Source organism: Protopterus annectens, chromosome 1.part1 (genome assembly GCF_019279795.1).
Source record: "Protopterus annectens isolate FY-2018-M chromosome 1.part1, PAN1.0, whole genome shotgun sequence".
NCBI classification, from domain to species: domain Eukaryota; kingdom Metazoa; phylum Chordata; order Ceratodontiformes; family Protopteridae; genus Protopterus; species Protopterus annectens.
In genome coordinates this window covers 1,067,862,484-1,067,879,498 of record NC_056726.1, presented here as the reverse complement: position 1 = coordinate 1,067,879,498, position 17,015 = coordinate 1,067,862,484, and the positions used below count along the sequence as shown (strand labels likewise).

General features: G+C 40.1%; 1 protein-coding gene across 1 annotated transcript in view; it reads left to right on the top strand.

Moving 5' to 3' along the window:
* LOC122815385 overlaps window positions 1–17,015 on the top strand; it is a 561,151-nt gene that overhangs the window by 460,074 nt on the left and 84,062 nt on the right. The window contains exon 3 of the mRNA XM_044087855.1: window positions 2,734–2,760. Coding sequence (XP_043943790.1) covers window positions 2,734–2,760 — 27 coding nt within the window. The remainder of the gene's footprint in view (window positions 1–2,733; window positions 2,761–17,015) is intronic.

Below are 17,015 nucleotides of genomic sequence, written 5' to 3'. Positions count from 1 at the left end.
TGTCATAGGGAATGATGGAAGATGTGAGTGGCAGATGCATAAGCAGAAGCGGAAGAAGTCATAGCATGGTGAAAATAGAAAAGAAGACAAAGCAAGGTGGATAACAGCAGACTATAGATATACAGAGCTCTAGCAAAACTGATACTGTAAAAGGATCCCCTTCAGATCATTGAAACCCCAGCAAAGCGAAGACCACATAGCTGAGATGCAAAGAATGAAAACCCATTTCAACGAAAGAATGGAGCAACAAAGATCTTCACATGGTAAGTACCCTGTTGGCCAAAAAGGTGAACTGCCATTTTCCCAACTGTTGTATGATATCAGAGTTGTTGTATTTAGTTAGGGGGTGTTGGCCGAACAACCTCTAACATTGGAGGTGTGGGAGGTGTAACCCCCCCCCCCACACACACACACACACACACACCTGATAGACTTAGGGATGGTGCAGTTTAGGTTTTGTGACTTTTTGGATGAGTGATTACTTACCCTGGGAAGATCGTCATTGCTCTGGTCTTTCACTGAAATGGGTTTAAGTTATTTTCGACTTGACAATGTGGTTTTTGATGACCTGGAGTTTCATTGATCTGAAGCAGACCCTTGTAAAATGGAACCTGACTGTGAGATATTAAAATGGCACCTCTGTGCCACTGAATCTGGAAGATATTTGCTCTTTTTATCTATTTTTTTGTTTTCACTTCTGCAATCACTATAAAAATCAATTAAAATTATATGAAATATAAAATACATATCAGCATGACCCATAGTTCTTTCTCTTCTGACTGAAAAGTGAGAAAAAGTTCCTCACCAAAAGGATAAAGGGTCTCAAAAATCTGTCCTATGCTGCCCGACTGAAAGAACTCCAGCTCTATTCAGTCGCTTACCGCTTGCTCAGAGGTGACCTTTGCCTAACATACAAGGCCATGTCAAACCCAGATTTGATGAATATGCTTCACCTCAAAAAATCTAGATCCATCAGAGCCACAAGGGCGGGAGACTTAAACCTTGACACGGCTATTAATAGGACGTGCTGGAGGGATAGATTCATCACCCAAAGACTCCTATGCTGTGGAACAAAATCCCGGTACATGTGAGGCAGAGCACCTCGCTGGCCTTGTTCAAGAGAAATCTTGACCAATGGATGGGAGATCGCAGATATACCCCAGGGATTACCTCAGTGTCACTGCTCGACAGAGGCACAGCAAAATAATGGGTATAGTTCCCCATACTAAAGGGGTGGCGTAAGCCACAAAACGATGGGCTAGGCTTGTAAATGCCCTCGGGCAGATAGCCTAGTATGAACCTATGAACCTATGAACCTAAAAAACACAAACATGTATGTTAATGTCTGCTATTCTTTTCAAAAATTGAATAGGGTTTTAGTTGGTTGAGGGCTACACATAAATTAACCAGTTATATATTACATGACCTGTATACATTTACTATGAATGGAGTTAATGTTTCAATGAACCTGTAAAAAAACTATATGATCTATAGCTTTTGTGAAATGATGTCCGGAAGACATTTGGCTTTAGTTCTCTCATGCTATACTTGTTATTTATGCAACTCTAATTAGTGTGATACTTCACTGATGTCAAGGTACAGTGAATGAGAAAATTATATGTTCATGAAAGGTTTACTTAAAAATGCTTGCCATGAATTGCAACTTCACTTCAAGCTGCCATGTATAAAGCTGATGGAGTTGCAAAACCCACTGCTCATGTCAGTATGAGATGTCACAGAGAACCAGTATCAGCACTTCTTCTATAACAAACAGTATCAGAATTACCTGTTCTAAAGACTTAAACCTTGCCTGTGACATAAATAGGACCTAATGGAGAGATAGGTATGTATCCCAGAGACCATCCCATTTATGGAACAGGCTGTTAATCCATGTGAAGCAAAGTTCCTCCCTAATCCAATTCAAGTGTATCTTGGACAATTGGATGGGAAACTGGAAATTCATCCTTGGTTTGGCACCCGTGTCTCTGATACAAACAGGTAACCTATAAATGATTCATCTCCCAGGCCCATGTTTACACTTATCAAGGGTATCATAACTTGTCAGAGATTTGGGATGCATGGTTAGGCTTAAAAAGGCCCTTGTTGTCATTAGCCTAGTAAACACCTATGAACTTATAACAGCATCAGCAGTGATTCATTTTTTTTTCAGAGGGGAGGAGGGTTTCTTTAACATGTGACTGTGTTACATGGAATTTAGTATATGTAAGTAAGGGGGAGTGAAGTCCCACGCATGGGGTGCAGGGTGGCTTGTCTCCCTGGAAAAATGCTTTTTATTATGTGTTTCATCCATGCAAAACCTCCCTCAGTTGTGTTTATCTAGATGAAACTTCATAGTAGAGTAATGAATTATAGTCAGGTTATGTTAATCTCAAACAATGATTTTACTAGTCATAGATCTTACAAGGAGGGTGGCCTAATGGTTAAGGTGTTTACCTTACAAACACAAAATGCAGAGTTTGAATCTCACAAGGGATAATTGGCTATAAAATAGCTCACAAGGGCAGTTAGCCTAGTACTATTCTATGAACTGTAATGTTATTCTGTGGTTGAAATTCAATTATAAACTAATAATCACATAATTAATACTTCAGGATCATAATTTCCAAGTGATTTAAAAATTCATTTTTCATCGAGAATTATTCAAAACATGTAAAATGCTTGTCTTTCTTAAGTTACCAGCTAAACTGACAAGTGTATTTTTTTAATATTTAGATTTAATGACTACATCTGCACAATCTGGTAAGTAATCTGCTTTCACATTGTGCACTAATTTGTTAAATGTTTCACTGTGTTTACAATTACTTTTGTTCACAATTTTGCTTTTTTACTTTATTCACTGTTTCATCCAGTCTCCACTTAACCTGAACCAGGTGATGGGATATTATTAAGAGAAACTATGAATTGATACATTAGCTAGTAAAAGACAATATGCAGTGCTTTTATTAATCTTAATTTGGTCATCTGTTGTTTTAGATCCTTGTAGCCAACAATTCACTGTATTGACCTGTTTCCACTTGGCTTCCTTTTGGCCACTGTGTGCCCAAATAATACCTTGAGTGGGCCCTTAGTGTCTAACAATGTTTTATTCTTCTGTGCCTTACCTGGTCAAAGCCAAGGTGGAGCAGTAAGACCACGCCATCCAGAAGATAGGGATCTTCTTTCTGCAGGGACAGTTTTCCATTCACAGCCTTAATCACTTCTACTCAACCACATACATAGACACATTGTCATCACTATTTTATGAGGCTGAATGACTGATGGCATGTGATGATGTCTTTCTCACAGCTAGTAACCAAACTTGTGCCACTGATAGTATGGTTAGATGTCTTTGCCTGTACTAAAAAGTGTAACTGGGCAATTGGTGACATGAATACAAGCTTTCCTCTAGGCTGATAAATGAATTTTTGTTAATGACATCAGTAAATGTCTTATTCCCACACCGTTAAAAGAAATGAATTTGAGTTATTGACTACATGACCAGATGCCCTGCTCCAACCTTATAACTAAACCTTGGCCACTTTTGGCATGAGTTCCTTCCTCATAAATGAACACAGGACACTGCTGATAGAGTTGAGAAGATCTGATTCTTACAAAACAGTCTTTTCCAGGACATTCTCATTCATGGTTGTGCTATTGCAGTTGGAGTACAATAATACTAGCTGAATAAATCTGATACGATTATCCAGAGAATGCTGTCCTCTTCTGAAGGAATCCGTAGATTTCCATATTGTAGTTGATTCTGCAGGCTGACAAATTTAGACAATATTTTGGCTGCAGCTCTCCAATGAATAACATGAAAGTGTTTAAATGCAAAAAAAAATAATCAACGAGTCATACTTTTAAATCTACAGATAGAACTGTACAACTGCAGGTAATTCTAAGATAGTTGAACCTACCCACATGTATTAAATGTTCCATTTAACCATTTACTTGTCTTTCTGTCAGGCTGTTGCTTTGAAATATATATTTTAAATCTTATTTTGCAGCTAATGGGCCAAGCAGATGTCACAGTACTCTGTTTTGTTATTAGAAATGTCTGTTGTCATACTGTAAGTGGGGATGCTCATGGATGGCTGCATTATAACATTGAAATTCTGCATATGAATGGTGAGTTTTTTTCTTTTACCACATTAAGTATCTTATCCAACTTTTACATATGTTATCCTTAGTAAGCTGGCTGTAGTTAGTGTACCACTAAAGAAGGTATCAGACAGTATAACAGGGCACCAAGACAGCCTTGCTCTCCATCTTGGAAAACAAATGAAGCTGCAGAATTTCTGAATTGAATGTTTTCCACTTTCACCATTATTTATTGTAGTCAGTATCAACAGTGATCCAAATATTAACTAAAGCAGTTCTCAACCAGGAAAAAAATTGTATTGGGGGGTCATCCTGATCAAAAAGGAGAAAGAGGAGGAGAGTTAGCATAATGCTTAAGGCCTTTATTTCACAGATAAAAGGTACAGAGTTTGATCCTAACCTCTGTTGACCAGGGCGTATGATAGTCTGCCAGACTGATAGCCTACTAATTACCTATGAACTTAAGAACCAAAGAGAGGGGTAGGGCGCAATGGGGCAATGGGACAAAGCAGATTGAAAAGACTGAATACACACTGGATCTGTGAAAGTTGTTTTTCATATAAAGATTTATGGAGCAATGAAGCAGGCTTCCCTGTATGGGAAGAGGTGAAGAAATTCACAGAGGCATTTAAAAGGGTATGAAACAGGAAGCAAATGAGTGGGGGAAGGCAGTTATAAAAGGGAGGTAGAATGTTAAATGCACTTAGCAAGTAAGGTAGATAGACTTAATGTCTCCTGCTGTCAACAAGCATGTTTAATGTAATGTGATTTAATGTGATGTGATATAATGAAATGCCATGTGGTAAAATGTAATATAATGTGAGATAATGTGATCTGATGTGATGTAATGAAATGTGAAATAATTCACTTTAATACAAAGTAATATAATGAAATGTTATGTAATTCAATGTAATGTGATTTAATGTGATGTAATACAATTTAATTTCATGTGAGTCAATGTAACAATGTAATGTAATGAAATACCATGTAATTCAATGTTATGTAATGTGGTTTAATGTGATGTGATGTAATGAAATGTCATATGATTCAATGTAATATAATGTAATGTAATACGATTTAATGTTTTTTGATGAAATGTCATGTAATTCAATGTAATATCATTTTATTTTTGTATTTATTTAATAAAATAAAATAAATAAATAAAGTAAATAATGTAATGTAATATGATTTAATGTTTTTTGATGAAATGTCATGTAATTCAGTGTAATATAATGTAGTGAAATGTCATATAATTTAATGTATTATAATGCATTGAAGTGTTATTTAATGTAATGTGATGAAATGTAATAGTGTAATGCAATGTTTTATTATATAATATAGAGCAATGTGATGTAATATAATATGCTATTTAATATGATATTATGTTCTATGATGTAATGTGATGAGTCACTATAATGAAATGTCATGTCATTCAATGTAATGTGATTTAATGTAATGTAGTGTGATGTAATACAATGCAGTATTATATGATATACTGCATGTAAATTAATGTATTATGAGTAATATAATGCAATCCAATGAGATATAGCATCATGTCATGTAATTTAATGTAATATAATGCAATGTAATGAAATGTAACACCAAGACCATAGCAACTGGTGTTCAGCATACAGCAGAGGATGGCTTGTCTACCTGTAGGCAAGGAATCAGGCACTTTGAAACATATATGCACTCAATATCCAATCTCATAAGAGTGAAAATCTACTGTGGATGGTGTGTTCCCAGGATCCATGAGTGCATATTCAGGGGACAGAGTGCCACCTGTATATTCATCGGCACTGCAGCAGATGTGTGTGGATGCTGTTGTTACATCTCCATTGGGTATGTGACATCTGGTCTTAGCATCCTCATAGTAGCTACTTGTAGAGGCCATTGTAGCATGGAGGTGGATTGTCAGTTGATGGCCTGTTGCTTGAGTTTTCTACTTGTATGTGTGCCATCATTTAAATCATACAACTAGAACATGACAACAAGAGTTTTTTTCTTATCCTCTGCATTCCCCAGTTTCCTAAGTGTTTGTGCTTCTAAAACAGCACACATTCACATTTTGTACATCCATTTCATAAGCTTGACTAATTACCAGATACTATATTATGGTGCAGCACATCTCACATGCACATCTGGCACTGTCCCTGGTCTTTCGTAGTAACTGCTGACATATGTACTTAATATCCCCAGTTGTTTGCATTGTTCCTTTATTGCAGCACAGGGAAGTGTCATAGTCAAGACTTTATGGTCATGTTATATAGCATCACACAGATACACACCATACCTTTCTGTGGGTATAGTGCAGTGTCCTCTAGCCAGGTACTGAACTGCAAACTCATGTTTTATGAATGTCTGCTCCAGCAGTGTTGTCTGTGATGCACATCTCCAATGGCTGTTGTGGGTACATGTACAGATAACAGTCACTGTGGCTACTATGAGCAATAAATGTCACCAGTGAGCTGTTACTGTCAGACATCTGTGATTTCTAGGTCTGGGGATGAACAGATGTTGACCTTATTTAGGCATTATGTTTCCCACCTCTGCACTTGGTATGCACTTCATAAAACATCCCTTGTAGATGTGATTCACATTAATAAGAATAGTGGATTTTGCAGTTATACTTGTGCATCATTAGTGATTTTCACAGGGACTGTATCTATTGCACATGGGGTTCATGGTATTTTCATCATGGTGTGTAGCCATGTATACAGATTCCCTTTTGTTGCTGTCAGGTAAGCTTCTTTATGTACCTGTTTCTTGCTTAAGCAGTTAATACAGGAACTAATAGAAGAGTCTATCTGCAACTGAATATAATGCTCTTGATGTATCGCTTTCTGACTTTTGAAATGCTTTAGAGGAAAAATGATGGATGGATGAGTAAAGCCTGTCAAACCTGTTACACCTTACACATACACACTCTCCCCTCTTCACTCACTTCCTTACTTTAATTTCTCTTGCTTGGCTCTCTCTTTCTAAATGTCTTAACCCTCTTTTTCATCTCTTTAACTTTATATTGCAATTCCTGTTTGTATTATACTATATTACCTTTAACTTGGTTGTGCGTCAGAGCTGGCAACTCGGCACGCAAAAATCTACTGCCAATCATTTGCGGACTGGAGTTCCGCTGTGGCGACCCCTAACTGGGAAAAGCCAAAAGACACAACAACAACAACCTTTAACTTCTCTATAAACTAGCTAATTATGTGTCTAAATAATAAATCATTGTCATATAAATTGAATCCATTCTTAACCAATGTTTTCACATTATGTCTAATTTGATATATCTATTTAAACTGTAGATATTTTGTATTATTTTTGAAGATTGCAAAATTATTTCTCCTAAAATGTTTTTGTAATGCTTTACAGCTTTTATCACCAGGCCTCCACTGAAAATGGACACCTATTCAGTTGAACATTCCCAGTAATCAAATGTGATTAAATAATAAATAATACCATTCATTACAGTTTTTTATTTATCAATACTCAAGGCCTTTTTTTCCCCGTTCCATTTTTTCTAGAATTCTTGAGCAAATAAATTGAGAGGTATGCTTGGCAAATGCTTACTGCAGTATTCGCTCTTGCATTAAAACAGCTTTTAGTTGTGCAGAGTATACAGTAGTAGAGACAGATGCTTCAAAGAGTATAAATTATAAGGTTACAGCATAGCAGATTATGCTACACTGGCAAACATTTAAATCAAGATTAGCTTTGTTGGTACGTTCCCTCATAAAATGTCAGTTGTTAAACTGCTTGAACATTGCACAAGGCAATATAATGCTGATGCACTGTTCCAAATATGAAAACTGACACTATTCCTTTATTCAAACTTCCATAAAATTAAAAGTTTATGGTTTTACTGAATATAATTTCATAATATACCTTTCTGTAATCTAGCTCTCTTTTGACTGTTTGACTAATACGTAATAGAATCTCTGTTTCAATTTGTTCTGTCCCAGGGAAGCAAAGAGGCATACATCAGGTCAGAATACAGTTCAGGAAACCCTTTATTAAAATAACAAAAAAATCACACAAGATACCTAAGTTTTCATTTTGCACAAGCATGACAACAAATCTGAGTCATACAACCATCTATTTAAATAATCAGCTGAAGTCAAATAATCATAAATTTGAATAGGAAGATATATGTCCATTGTTAAATGAAAAGTTAGTCACGACTCCTGCATCCTTACATTTACAATGGCAATTTCCAAGCCTTACAGTTTCCCTTAAAGTATTGGGATCGCACAGTCTTTCTTCACTAATATACTCTATTATTTAAGTATGCATTTATTATTTACTTACACTTGATAACTAGATGGTTGAAGAACCCTTTCCAAACATGAACTGGTTAACAAATGGATATTTATTTTTATTTTTTTAGTATGAAACAAACACACTGAAAAGCAGAGTGCATGATGCCATGGGATTTAAAAGACTTGTTTTCTCAGCACAGAGCAGAGATATATTGGTAATTTGTACTAGTGTATGTTTTCGACTCAACAAAAGGAATGCAAAAAAGTGCCATCTCATGTAATGGCCTCCAAAGTCATACACTTAAACTGGATACTATCCTGCTTTGGGACATTAAGGCAAATAAGTCCATTCCCTCTGGAAGGAGGTTAAAGAGTCATAAGCAAGCAGAATCTGGAAAAAGATAAGGCAGCAACTGAAGTGGGTTTGTGGTCTGATGTTCTGGAAATTACAGTACTTAGAAACTGAGGATCATAGGAGATGACTAGGCTATTGACCCAGAGGTCATTTCAAGCCTAGCCATTTTATCACAATGCAATGCCATAGAAATGTTAGTTAATACCCAAGATTGTATTTAGTAATGGCTGCCGATGTAAAGGAGGGTTGTGGATGGTATCCCTAGTAAGACTTTATCGTGTCCCATCCACTCATGCAGGTTCCTCTGGAACAGTGTCATAGACATGCTCTCTTTCACATCAATAGGTAGCCTATTTCAAAGATGTGGCAGTTGCAGAGATATAAGTCTGTCCCTCCAGCATGTCCTATTTCAGTTACAGGCCATATTCCAGTTTCTGGAAAGACTAGCTCTAATCCTGTTTGATTTATGGATATGCAGCAAGTTCGTTAGGTTTAAGACTGAAATTGTTCTGTAAACCAGGCATAAGTCTCCCCTAAGAAGTCTATAAGATACAGAGGAGTTTACTCGATCTGTGGAAGGCACATGCTGGAGTCCTTTGATCTCATTTGTTACAAATCTCTGAGGTCTCTCCAATTGCTGCAGGTGCTTTTTACAGTACATGCCAAATGAAGCATTATACTCAATTATGGGCCAAGGCCAGTGTGGTGCAGTGGTTACCATTGTCGCCTCACAACAAGAGGCTCTCCAGTTCAATTCTTGGCTGGAGCACCTTCTGTGTGGAGTCTGCATGTCCTCCCCATAGTTGAATGTAGTTTAAAGACATGCAGGTAGGTGTGTGCATATGTGTGTGTGCCTTCTTTGAAGTGTGGGCGCCAGGCTGGCAACTTGACACTGTAAAAATCCACTGCCAATCATAAGTGGACTTTTGTCCCACTGTGTTGAATCCTAAATGGGAAAAGCCAAAAGACATTCTTTATTCAATTATGGGCCAGATTAGTGCCAAGTATAGAGGGCTTATTACCTCTTTTGCTCTCGAGGTGATGCCTTTGATAATCACGTGTGCTACATAGAAAGCCTTCCTTACTACAGTAGACACATGGTGGTCGAAGTTAAGGTCACAGTCAACTTGTGATACCAGGTCCCTTACTACTTCATGGGTACTTAGGGTATTGTTGCTGAGGATTTGATAGTGTGAAGGGACATTGTTTGTGCCAAAGATGATGATGATGATGATGCATTTCTTTGCATTCAGTCTGAGACTGTAACTAAGACATCAGTCATTGGTCTGCATAAGACCCTCCTGAAGTATACTGACATCATTTCGGGGTTCAATAATGGCACCCAGGTCACAGTAGTCTACAGACTTGGTCAGCCACAACCCTTTAGTTTTCACCTGAATGTCTGAGAAGTATATATCAAACAGTAGGAGGCCCAGCACTGACCTTTGTGGCATCCCACTGGTGACAGGTCTGCTGGTTGATGGGAGTCACCCACTTTGATAGTGTGTGTCTGGTTTCTGAGCCAGTTGGCAACCCATCTTACAACAAAGGGGTTTACATCCAGTTTGCTAAGTTTATCAGTAATAAATGAGTGTGGGATTGTGTCAAAGCCTTTGCCAAGAAGAGGTATGCTGTGTGCACAGATTTGCCCTCATCAATGGCCCCGTCGCATTTTCTAAAAAATCCACTAGATTTAACAGGCAGGAGCTGCCCTTGACAAAGCCAAATTGGGTAGGATCCAGAGTTTTGGAGGTCACCTATGTCTATCTATATGAGGTCCATAATGATACATTCTATGGCCTTACAGATGAAGCTGGTCAGGCTTATGAGTCTGTAATTCCTTGGGTCTGTTATTAGGCCACCTTTGTGGAGGGGGCTAACTGTTGCTGTTCTCCATTCTACAGGAACAAAGCCTGTGGTTAAACTATAATCGAAAAGGTACGTAATGGTGGTGCTAGTTCATGTTTTAGTCTGTTTAGAAGACAGCCTGTGATGCCATCTAGTCCCATAGAGGCTGTAATTTTTGCCTTAGATAGGGCTATCATGACCTGTTCTTCAGATATGTAGTTTTCCACTAAGTGATTCCTTAAAACCTCTTGCATTAGACTTAAAAATGAAAAAAGTCATTGTCATTCAGAACTATCATATAGCTAAAACAGATGATGACCTTAAGAGGTCATTTGCATATATCCCATGTTGCCTCTAACGCAAGAGGTTTTATGGACTCACACAGTGGAAAATCTCGCTTGGATGAGTTTTTCTTTTAGTTTTTACTTATTGTTTTTTTCTGTGTGACCTTGTTAGTCATTGTTTTAGTTTGTGGTGTTAGTGTAAGCTCGAAGGTGACTGATTTGTGATCAGATTCAACTAATGAGGGTCTGACAGTTACAGTAATGCATCCATCTGACATGTTGGTGAGGACCAGATCTTGTATGTTTGTTCCTCATGTTGGGGTATGAACAATTTATTCCAGGGAATTTGAGTTACAAAGTCAAGGAACTTTTGCGCTTTTGTGTTAGGGCTAGCATAGGTTTCCCAGTTGATGGTGTGTTAATTAAAATCCCCAATAACCGGTGTGTTTGGTAATATTTGGATTGTCTCCAGTTTGGTCAAGTAGGCTTCATGCATGTCATGACCCATGGAGGGGGATCAATAACAGGCTATGATTTGAATGGGGGTCTTACCTGAACTTGGAGTAACTCCATGGTGTTGTCCAGTCTAGCTAGATGGAAGGTGAATTTATCTCTAATATAGATAGAAACACCACCTACTTTGATTCTCACACATTCATTTGCAGTATGAAGGTGTGGAAGGCATTATAGCCTTGCAAGGTCAGGGTACCGTCTGAAGCCTTGAACCATGTTTCTCTGACTGCACAGACATCTACATCTTCCAGTGATAGAAGTGCTTCTAGGTTGTGCAGTTTTTGGTTTAGGCTTCTAGCATTTAACAGCATGACCCTTATTTTGTTATGATTGCCAAATTTCACATCAGTAAGTTTGTTTTCAAGACCTTGCCTAAAAAGGTACTATGGAGGAGGCAAGAGTCTGCCAGCAGCTGAAAGGCTAGAGGTGCTAGTGCAAACCATCTCTTGCAAAGCAGTGAGGTTTGTCAACCATGGCTTCCCAGGCTACAGGAACTGTATCCCCTTTGAATGACACCAAAAAATAAGCCGCTTATTGAAATCAATCATTTTTTGCTTATACTGTGGTATTATTCTAGGTGAGGGTAATATGCTGCTCAAGGCTATGGACATACCTGCCTGGGACAGGTGCTCAGAGAGCTCAATCACGTCTCTCTTCATATAGAACAGTAAGGTATATCTCAGGTCATTCACTCTAACATGAGCTATGGCAGAGTCATAATGGTACTTGTTGCATTAAGACCTGAGTGCATGCATGATCTGATGAATCCTGGCACCAAGCAGACAGTTGACAATGACTTTCTCCTTGTCCAACCTGGTGGGTGGGATATCTGTGTGTCTCACTACTGAATCTCCAATGACTAGAAAATATGTTTTTTGAGTGTTATGCCTTACTGACTTGGCAGGTGAGACACTGGGACTGCTATGTGTCATGGGTGCTGTGGGAACTGTGCTAGTTGTAGCAGTCTTAGAGGCCTCTGGTGTTTCAGTAAGTTTTTTGACAGAACCTCCATGTATGTTGATTTTTGTGTTAGATGCATACTATGTGTATGAGTAGTGGTACTATGTGGATGTGTAGTGGTGGGTGGGTTGAGAAACTCTTTCTTGTTACTATTTTGAGTGCACTTTGTACCAGAGTCAGTTATTAGTAGATGGCTGTCAGTGTACATGAGGCAATCACTACACTGCCTCAAGAGACCCAAATCAACATGGTTGGCAGGAGAAACAAGGGTTGAAGACTGTTGTTACTTAAGGGGGCTTTTCAGGAGTAATCAAGGAAGAGATTAATGGAGGGATATTTCTGCCTGGGTTGTTTTGTTGGTAGTTTAATAAGTTTCAGCTTACTAGCAGTATGTCTTTGACTGAGAAAGTACTAGGATGAGGGCTACACTAATATGCTACAGCTGAATTTAAGTGAAAAACTGTTGAATTTATCTGTCCTGTTATGACACACAGTTATGCAGCAGTTGGGAGGGTGGCCTAATGGTTAAGGTGTTTGCCTTACAAACACAAAGTGCAGGGTTTGAGTCTCACAAGGGATAATTGGCTAGGCTTAAAATGCCTCGCAAGGGCTGATACCTTAGTACTAATATATGAACCTGTGCATGATGTGCAAACAAGCAGAAACCTGCTCAAACGCAGGGCTTAAATACCAGAAGCTAAAAACTTTAAAAATGTTCAAAACAACCAATGAGGATGAAGCCCTAGACCAACCACTCTTCACCAGACAGGTTACAATCAGCAAAATCCTCTCACTAGAGTGCAGAAAGGCCCCTTCCAATCCAAGATGGCTTGGAATATGTGCTCAGAACAAACAGCCATTAAAAAACAGATCCCAGATGCAGTAAATGTGTCTGAACTTTGCTACAGCTATTAGCTACTGTAGTTTCAGTGGGAACCACTAGAGAGTGTTTAACACAGCAGATAAATATCAGTGAGACACTAAATAAAAAAACAGCAAGGAGACTCTAAGGGCAGGATTCACGAAGGCTTACATGGAGTTCAAGAGTAGTGTAAGCCTCCGTGTAAGCCTCCCGATCCAGGAACAGCCCAAACCTCCGTGTAAGAGACAGCTAAAACGTCTCTTACACGGACTGGGCGTGGAAATGCTCAATACCTCATTTGCAGCTGAAAGATATGCAAATGAGGTATTTGAGCGATCCAGGAAGCCCAAAGCAGTCTGTGTAACGGACGTTTTAGCTGCAGAAATGTACTCAGCTGACAACTGAGTACATTTCTGCAAAATTGACAATGGAGCTATGTCAGCTCCAAATAAAGGGTGCATATGTTTCATCTAGCATGCCAATGGCCAAATATGTGGCCATTGGCATTAAAAAGTGTTGCAAAATAATTTAAAATAACTTTTTTTTTTTCGGGGGATTTTGATGTTTAACTGCAGCGCACACCAGCGCAAACGAGGTACGCTGCCTAAAAGTGAAAACCGAAGCTTATAAGCCCACAATTGTGGGTTTTATGTATTACATGGAATGACAATGCAGGGACTAACAGACCAAAAACAATATGGCCACCGTGTAGTGGTTGCCAAGGGGGGGGGAAGCTCCGTGTAAGAGATGTAACTAAGCATTACTAGGCAATCCTATGTAAATGAGGGTTACAATACTGAATCACACTGCCACATAGCTAATGAGCACTTTTCGAGTAGTGTAAGAGTTACAGAAGGGGGAGGAATAGAGTAAGAGGTAGGTGACATCACGGGGGGGAATGATAGAAATAAATGTATCACATTGGAGGGCAGTGTAACGTGACAGATGACAGACAGACATCAGGGAGAGAGGTGTGTCCCAACAGAACACTAGGAAAGTCAAGAAATAGAGGGTGCACACTATCCCTACACTCAAACTTTCTTGATATACGTGCATGCGCGTGTGCGCGCGCGTGTAAGGCAGGTTCAACATGTGGGAGCGTGTTGCAAACCATTTACAATGGTTTGCGCAGGCGTGCACGTGTGTAAGGCAATGTACACATCAGGAAGCCTGTTGCTTGATGTATAAGGCAGTGTGCATGCGTTTTACTGTGAATCAGCCAAGTCCACACCGTGTAAGAATGTGTGCGCGCATGTAAGCAACTGTGAGCGTGCTTAAGCTGGTGTGCACAGTGCTCCCCTTGAGGAAACAGAGAGGAAAAAGGAAACAACCAGATTACAAGGAAGCTGCCAAAGGATACTGCTGGAGTTAATTGGTGATAACAATTGGAAGCAGGCAATTACACAGGCAGACTAGAAGCCCAACCCAGCACTTAAAACACTGCAAACAGCAGTGCAGGGTGTTTCTCTCAAGAGATACTGCAAGAAAGAAGTAAGCCATCAGAATTGAAAACTGAAAAAAGCTGAACTCAGAGCAGAAATGCTAGGGGCTGCCATAGCTGTTATAATCAGGCATAGGCGAATTGCTGAGGGTGGTGACAATGCAGATGCTGACAGACAACCCAGAGTGAGAAGAAGGAGAAGAGTATACAGGCCCAGGGTCACCTACCATGGGTTACATGAGCTGGAGATAGTAGAGTGCTACAGAGTGGACAGAGACCTTCTGCAGCAAATTGTTGAGCTGTGCAGGCCACGTCTCACACACAGAACCAACAGAGGGGAACCCATCCCAGTGGAAACCAAGGTATGTGTTGGCCTAAGAATACTAGCAACAGGTACCTTCCAGAGACCAACTGGTGATATGATGGGGATTTCACAGGCATCAGCCTCCAGGGTACTGCACCAGTTCCTGGATGCCATGTCAGCACATGTCGGTGATCATGTATATTTCCCTAATGCCCGTGAGGTTGTGGCCAGCAATATGAGTCTCTTACAGCAAATAGCGGGATACCCTGAGGTACTGGGTGCAATAGACTGCACGCACATATGCATCAAAGCACCAGCCGGTGAGCGGGGTAGAGCCTATATTAACCGCAAGGGATTCCCCTCCATCAACTGCCAGGTCATGTGTGATGCCCAGGGCATAATAATGAATGTGTGTGCTGGCTGCCCTGGGAGCTACCACGATTCCCACATCTGGCATCTGACACAGCTGAACCAATCATTTGCCAGTGGGGACTTCCCACACGGACACCTAGTGGGGGATGCAGGTTATGCACTGGAACCATGACTGATGACACCCATCAGAAATGCACACACACCTGAACAAGAACACCATAATGAGGGACACGCACAAACACGTAATGTCATACAGCATGTGTTTGGGCTGCTCAAGTCACGGTTCTGGTGTCTGGACACATCTGGTGGAGCCTTGCAGTACACACCAACTACATGTACCCAAATGATCATGATATGTGCTATGCTACATAATATGATCTTGCGGAAACAGCTGCAGCAGGACCAGCATAGGGCTGGGCCAAACATACCCCCACCATTGCCAAGGCCACCACAGGCAGAGGGTGACTCAGAGGAGGAACAACCTGACCTTGCCCCAGTAGGCAGAAGGAGGCGTGCCCAGTATGCCCTGGCCTTGGCAAAGAGGCAACGCATAGCACATACACTGGCTCAGTAGGAACACTGGTACTGATACCCCCTCCGACTCACTCACATAGTAACAGGGATGCCTAACATGACACAACCTGCTTCCAAACATGTAACAGGGAGTGTAGTATGTGCATCCGACAGAGGCAGCCCTGCAGCACCACCTGAGGCATGAATGCCATGTGTTAAGTAATGTAACACTATGTACCATATGCACACCTGAGGACCCTGACTAACATCCACCCTCACCAATCATAAACCACAAAAACACAAACCCACCTGCATAGGTACCACAAGGAATAGGAACCTAGATGTAATGCTACCCAATGCCAGAAGTATAAACAGCAAGATGTGTGCTGTGTAAACGCACAAAGTATAGAGAATGTAGATATCAGTGCTGCAATAGAAAAAAGGGTCAAAGCCCACATCAGCACCCTAACACTACCAGGTCACACCCCATACAGTGATGTACAGCTGCAAAAACACGTAACAAGCTACAAAATGAGGGTGACTAGCAATAAATGTCATGGATAACCACACCCCCATGTTGGTACCACAACAAGAAGCAGCATGGATTAGCCATGGTCAAATACCAATGGCCAAAACTGCCTACTGCTATATAGCTTGCTGCAGGAACTGCACCAGGCCTATGTTGGAATACAGGAAGATATCAAGCCCCCCAAACCACATTATATTGCTTGACTGAAAATACCTACACATACACCATAGTTTCATAGTTTACTACTAGGCTATCTGCCCTACTGCATATATAAGCCTAGCCATAGTGATGTGGCTATTGCCACCCCTTATAGTGGTAATAAGTGTACAGAATAGATTCCGAATATTGTGCCTCTGACTTAGTACTGACACATTATGACCCCCTTACGTAATCGAATAACATGACTGTGCCTCTGTCTAGTAGTGACACAGGGAGGACCCCTGGGGTAAACCTACAATCTCACATCCAGTTGTCCAGCTTTCTCTTGAAGAGAGTCAGTGAGGGACTCTGTCTAACATGAACTGGGATTCTTTGCTAGAGTGTGAGAAGCCTCTGAGTTATGACTCTGTCCCTCCAGCATGTCCTATACATGTATGTGCTGAGGTTCAAATCTTTAGTTCTCATGGTTCTGGTGGATTTGGATTGCTTGCAGTGGAGCATGTCACCAAATC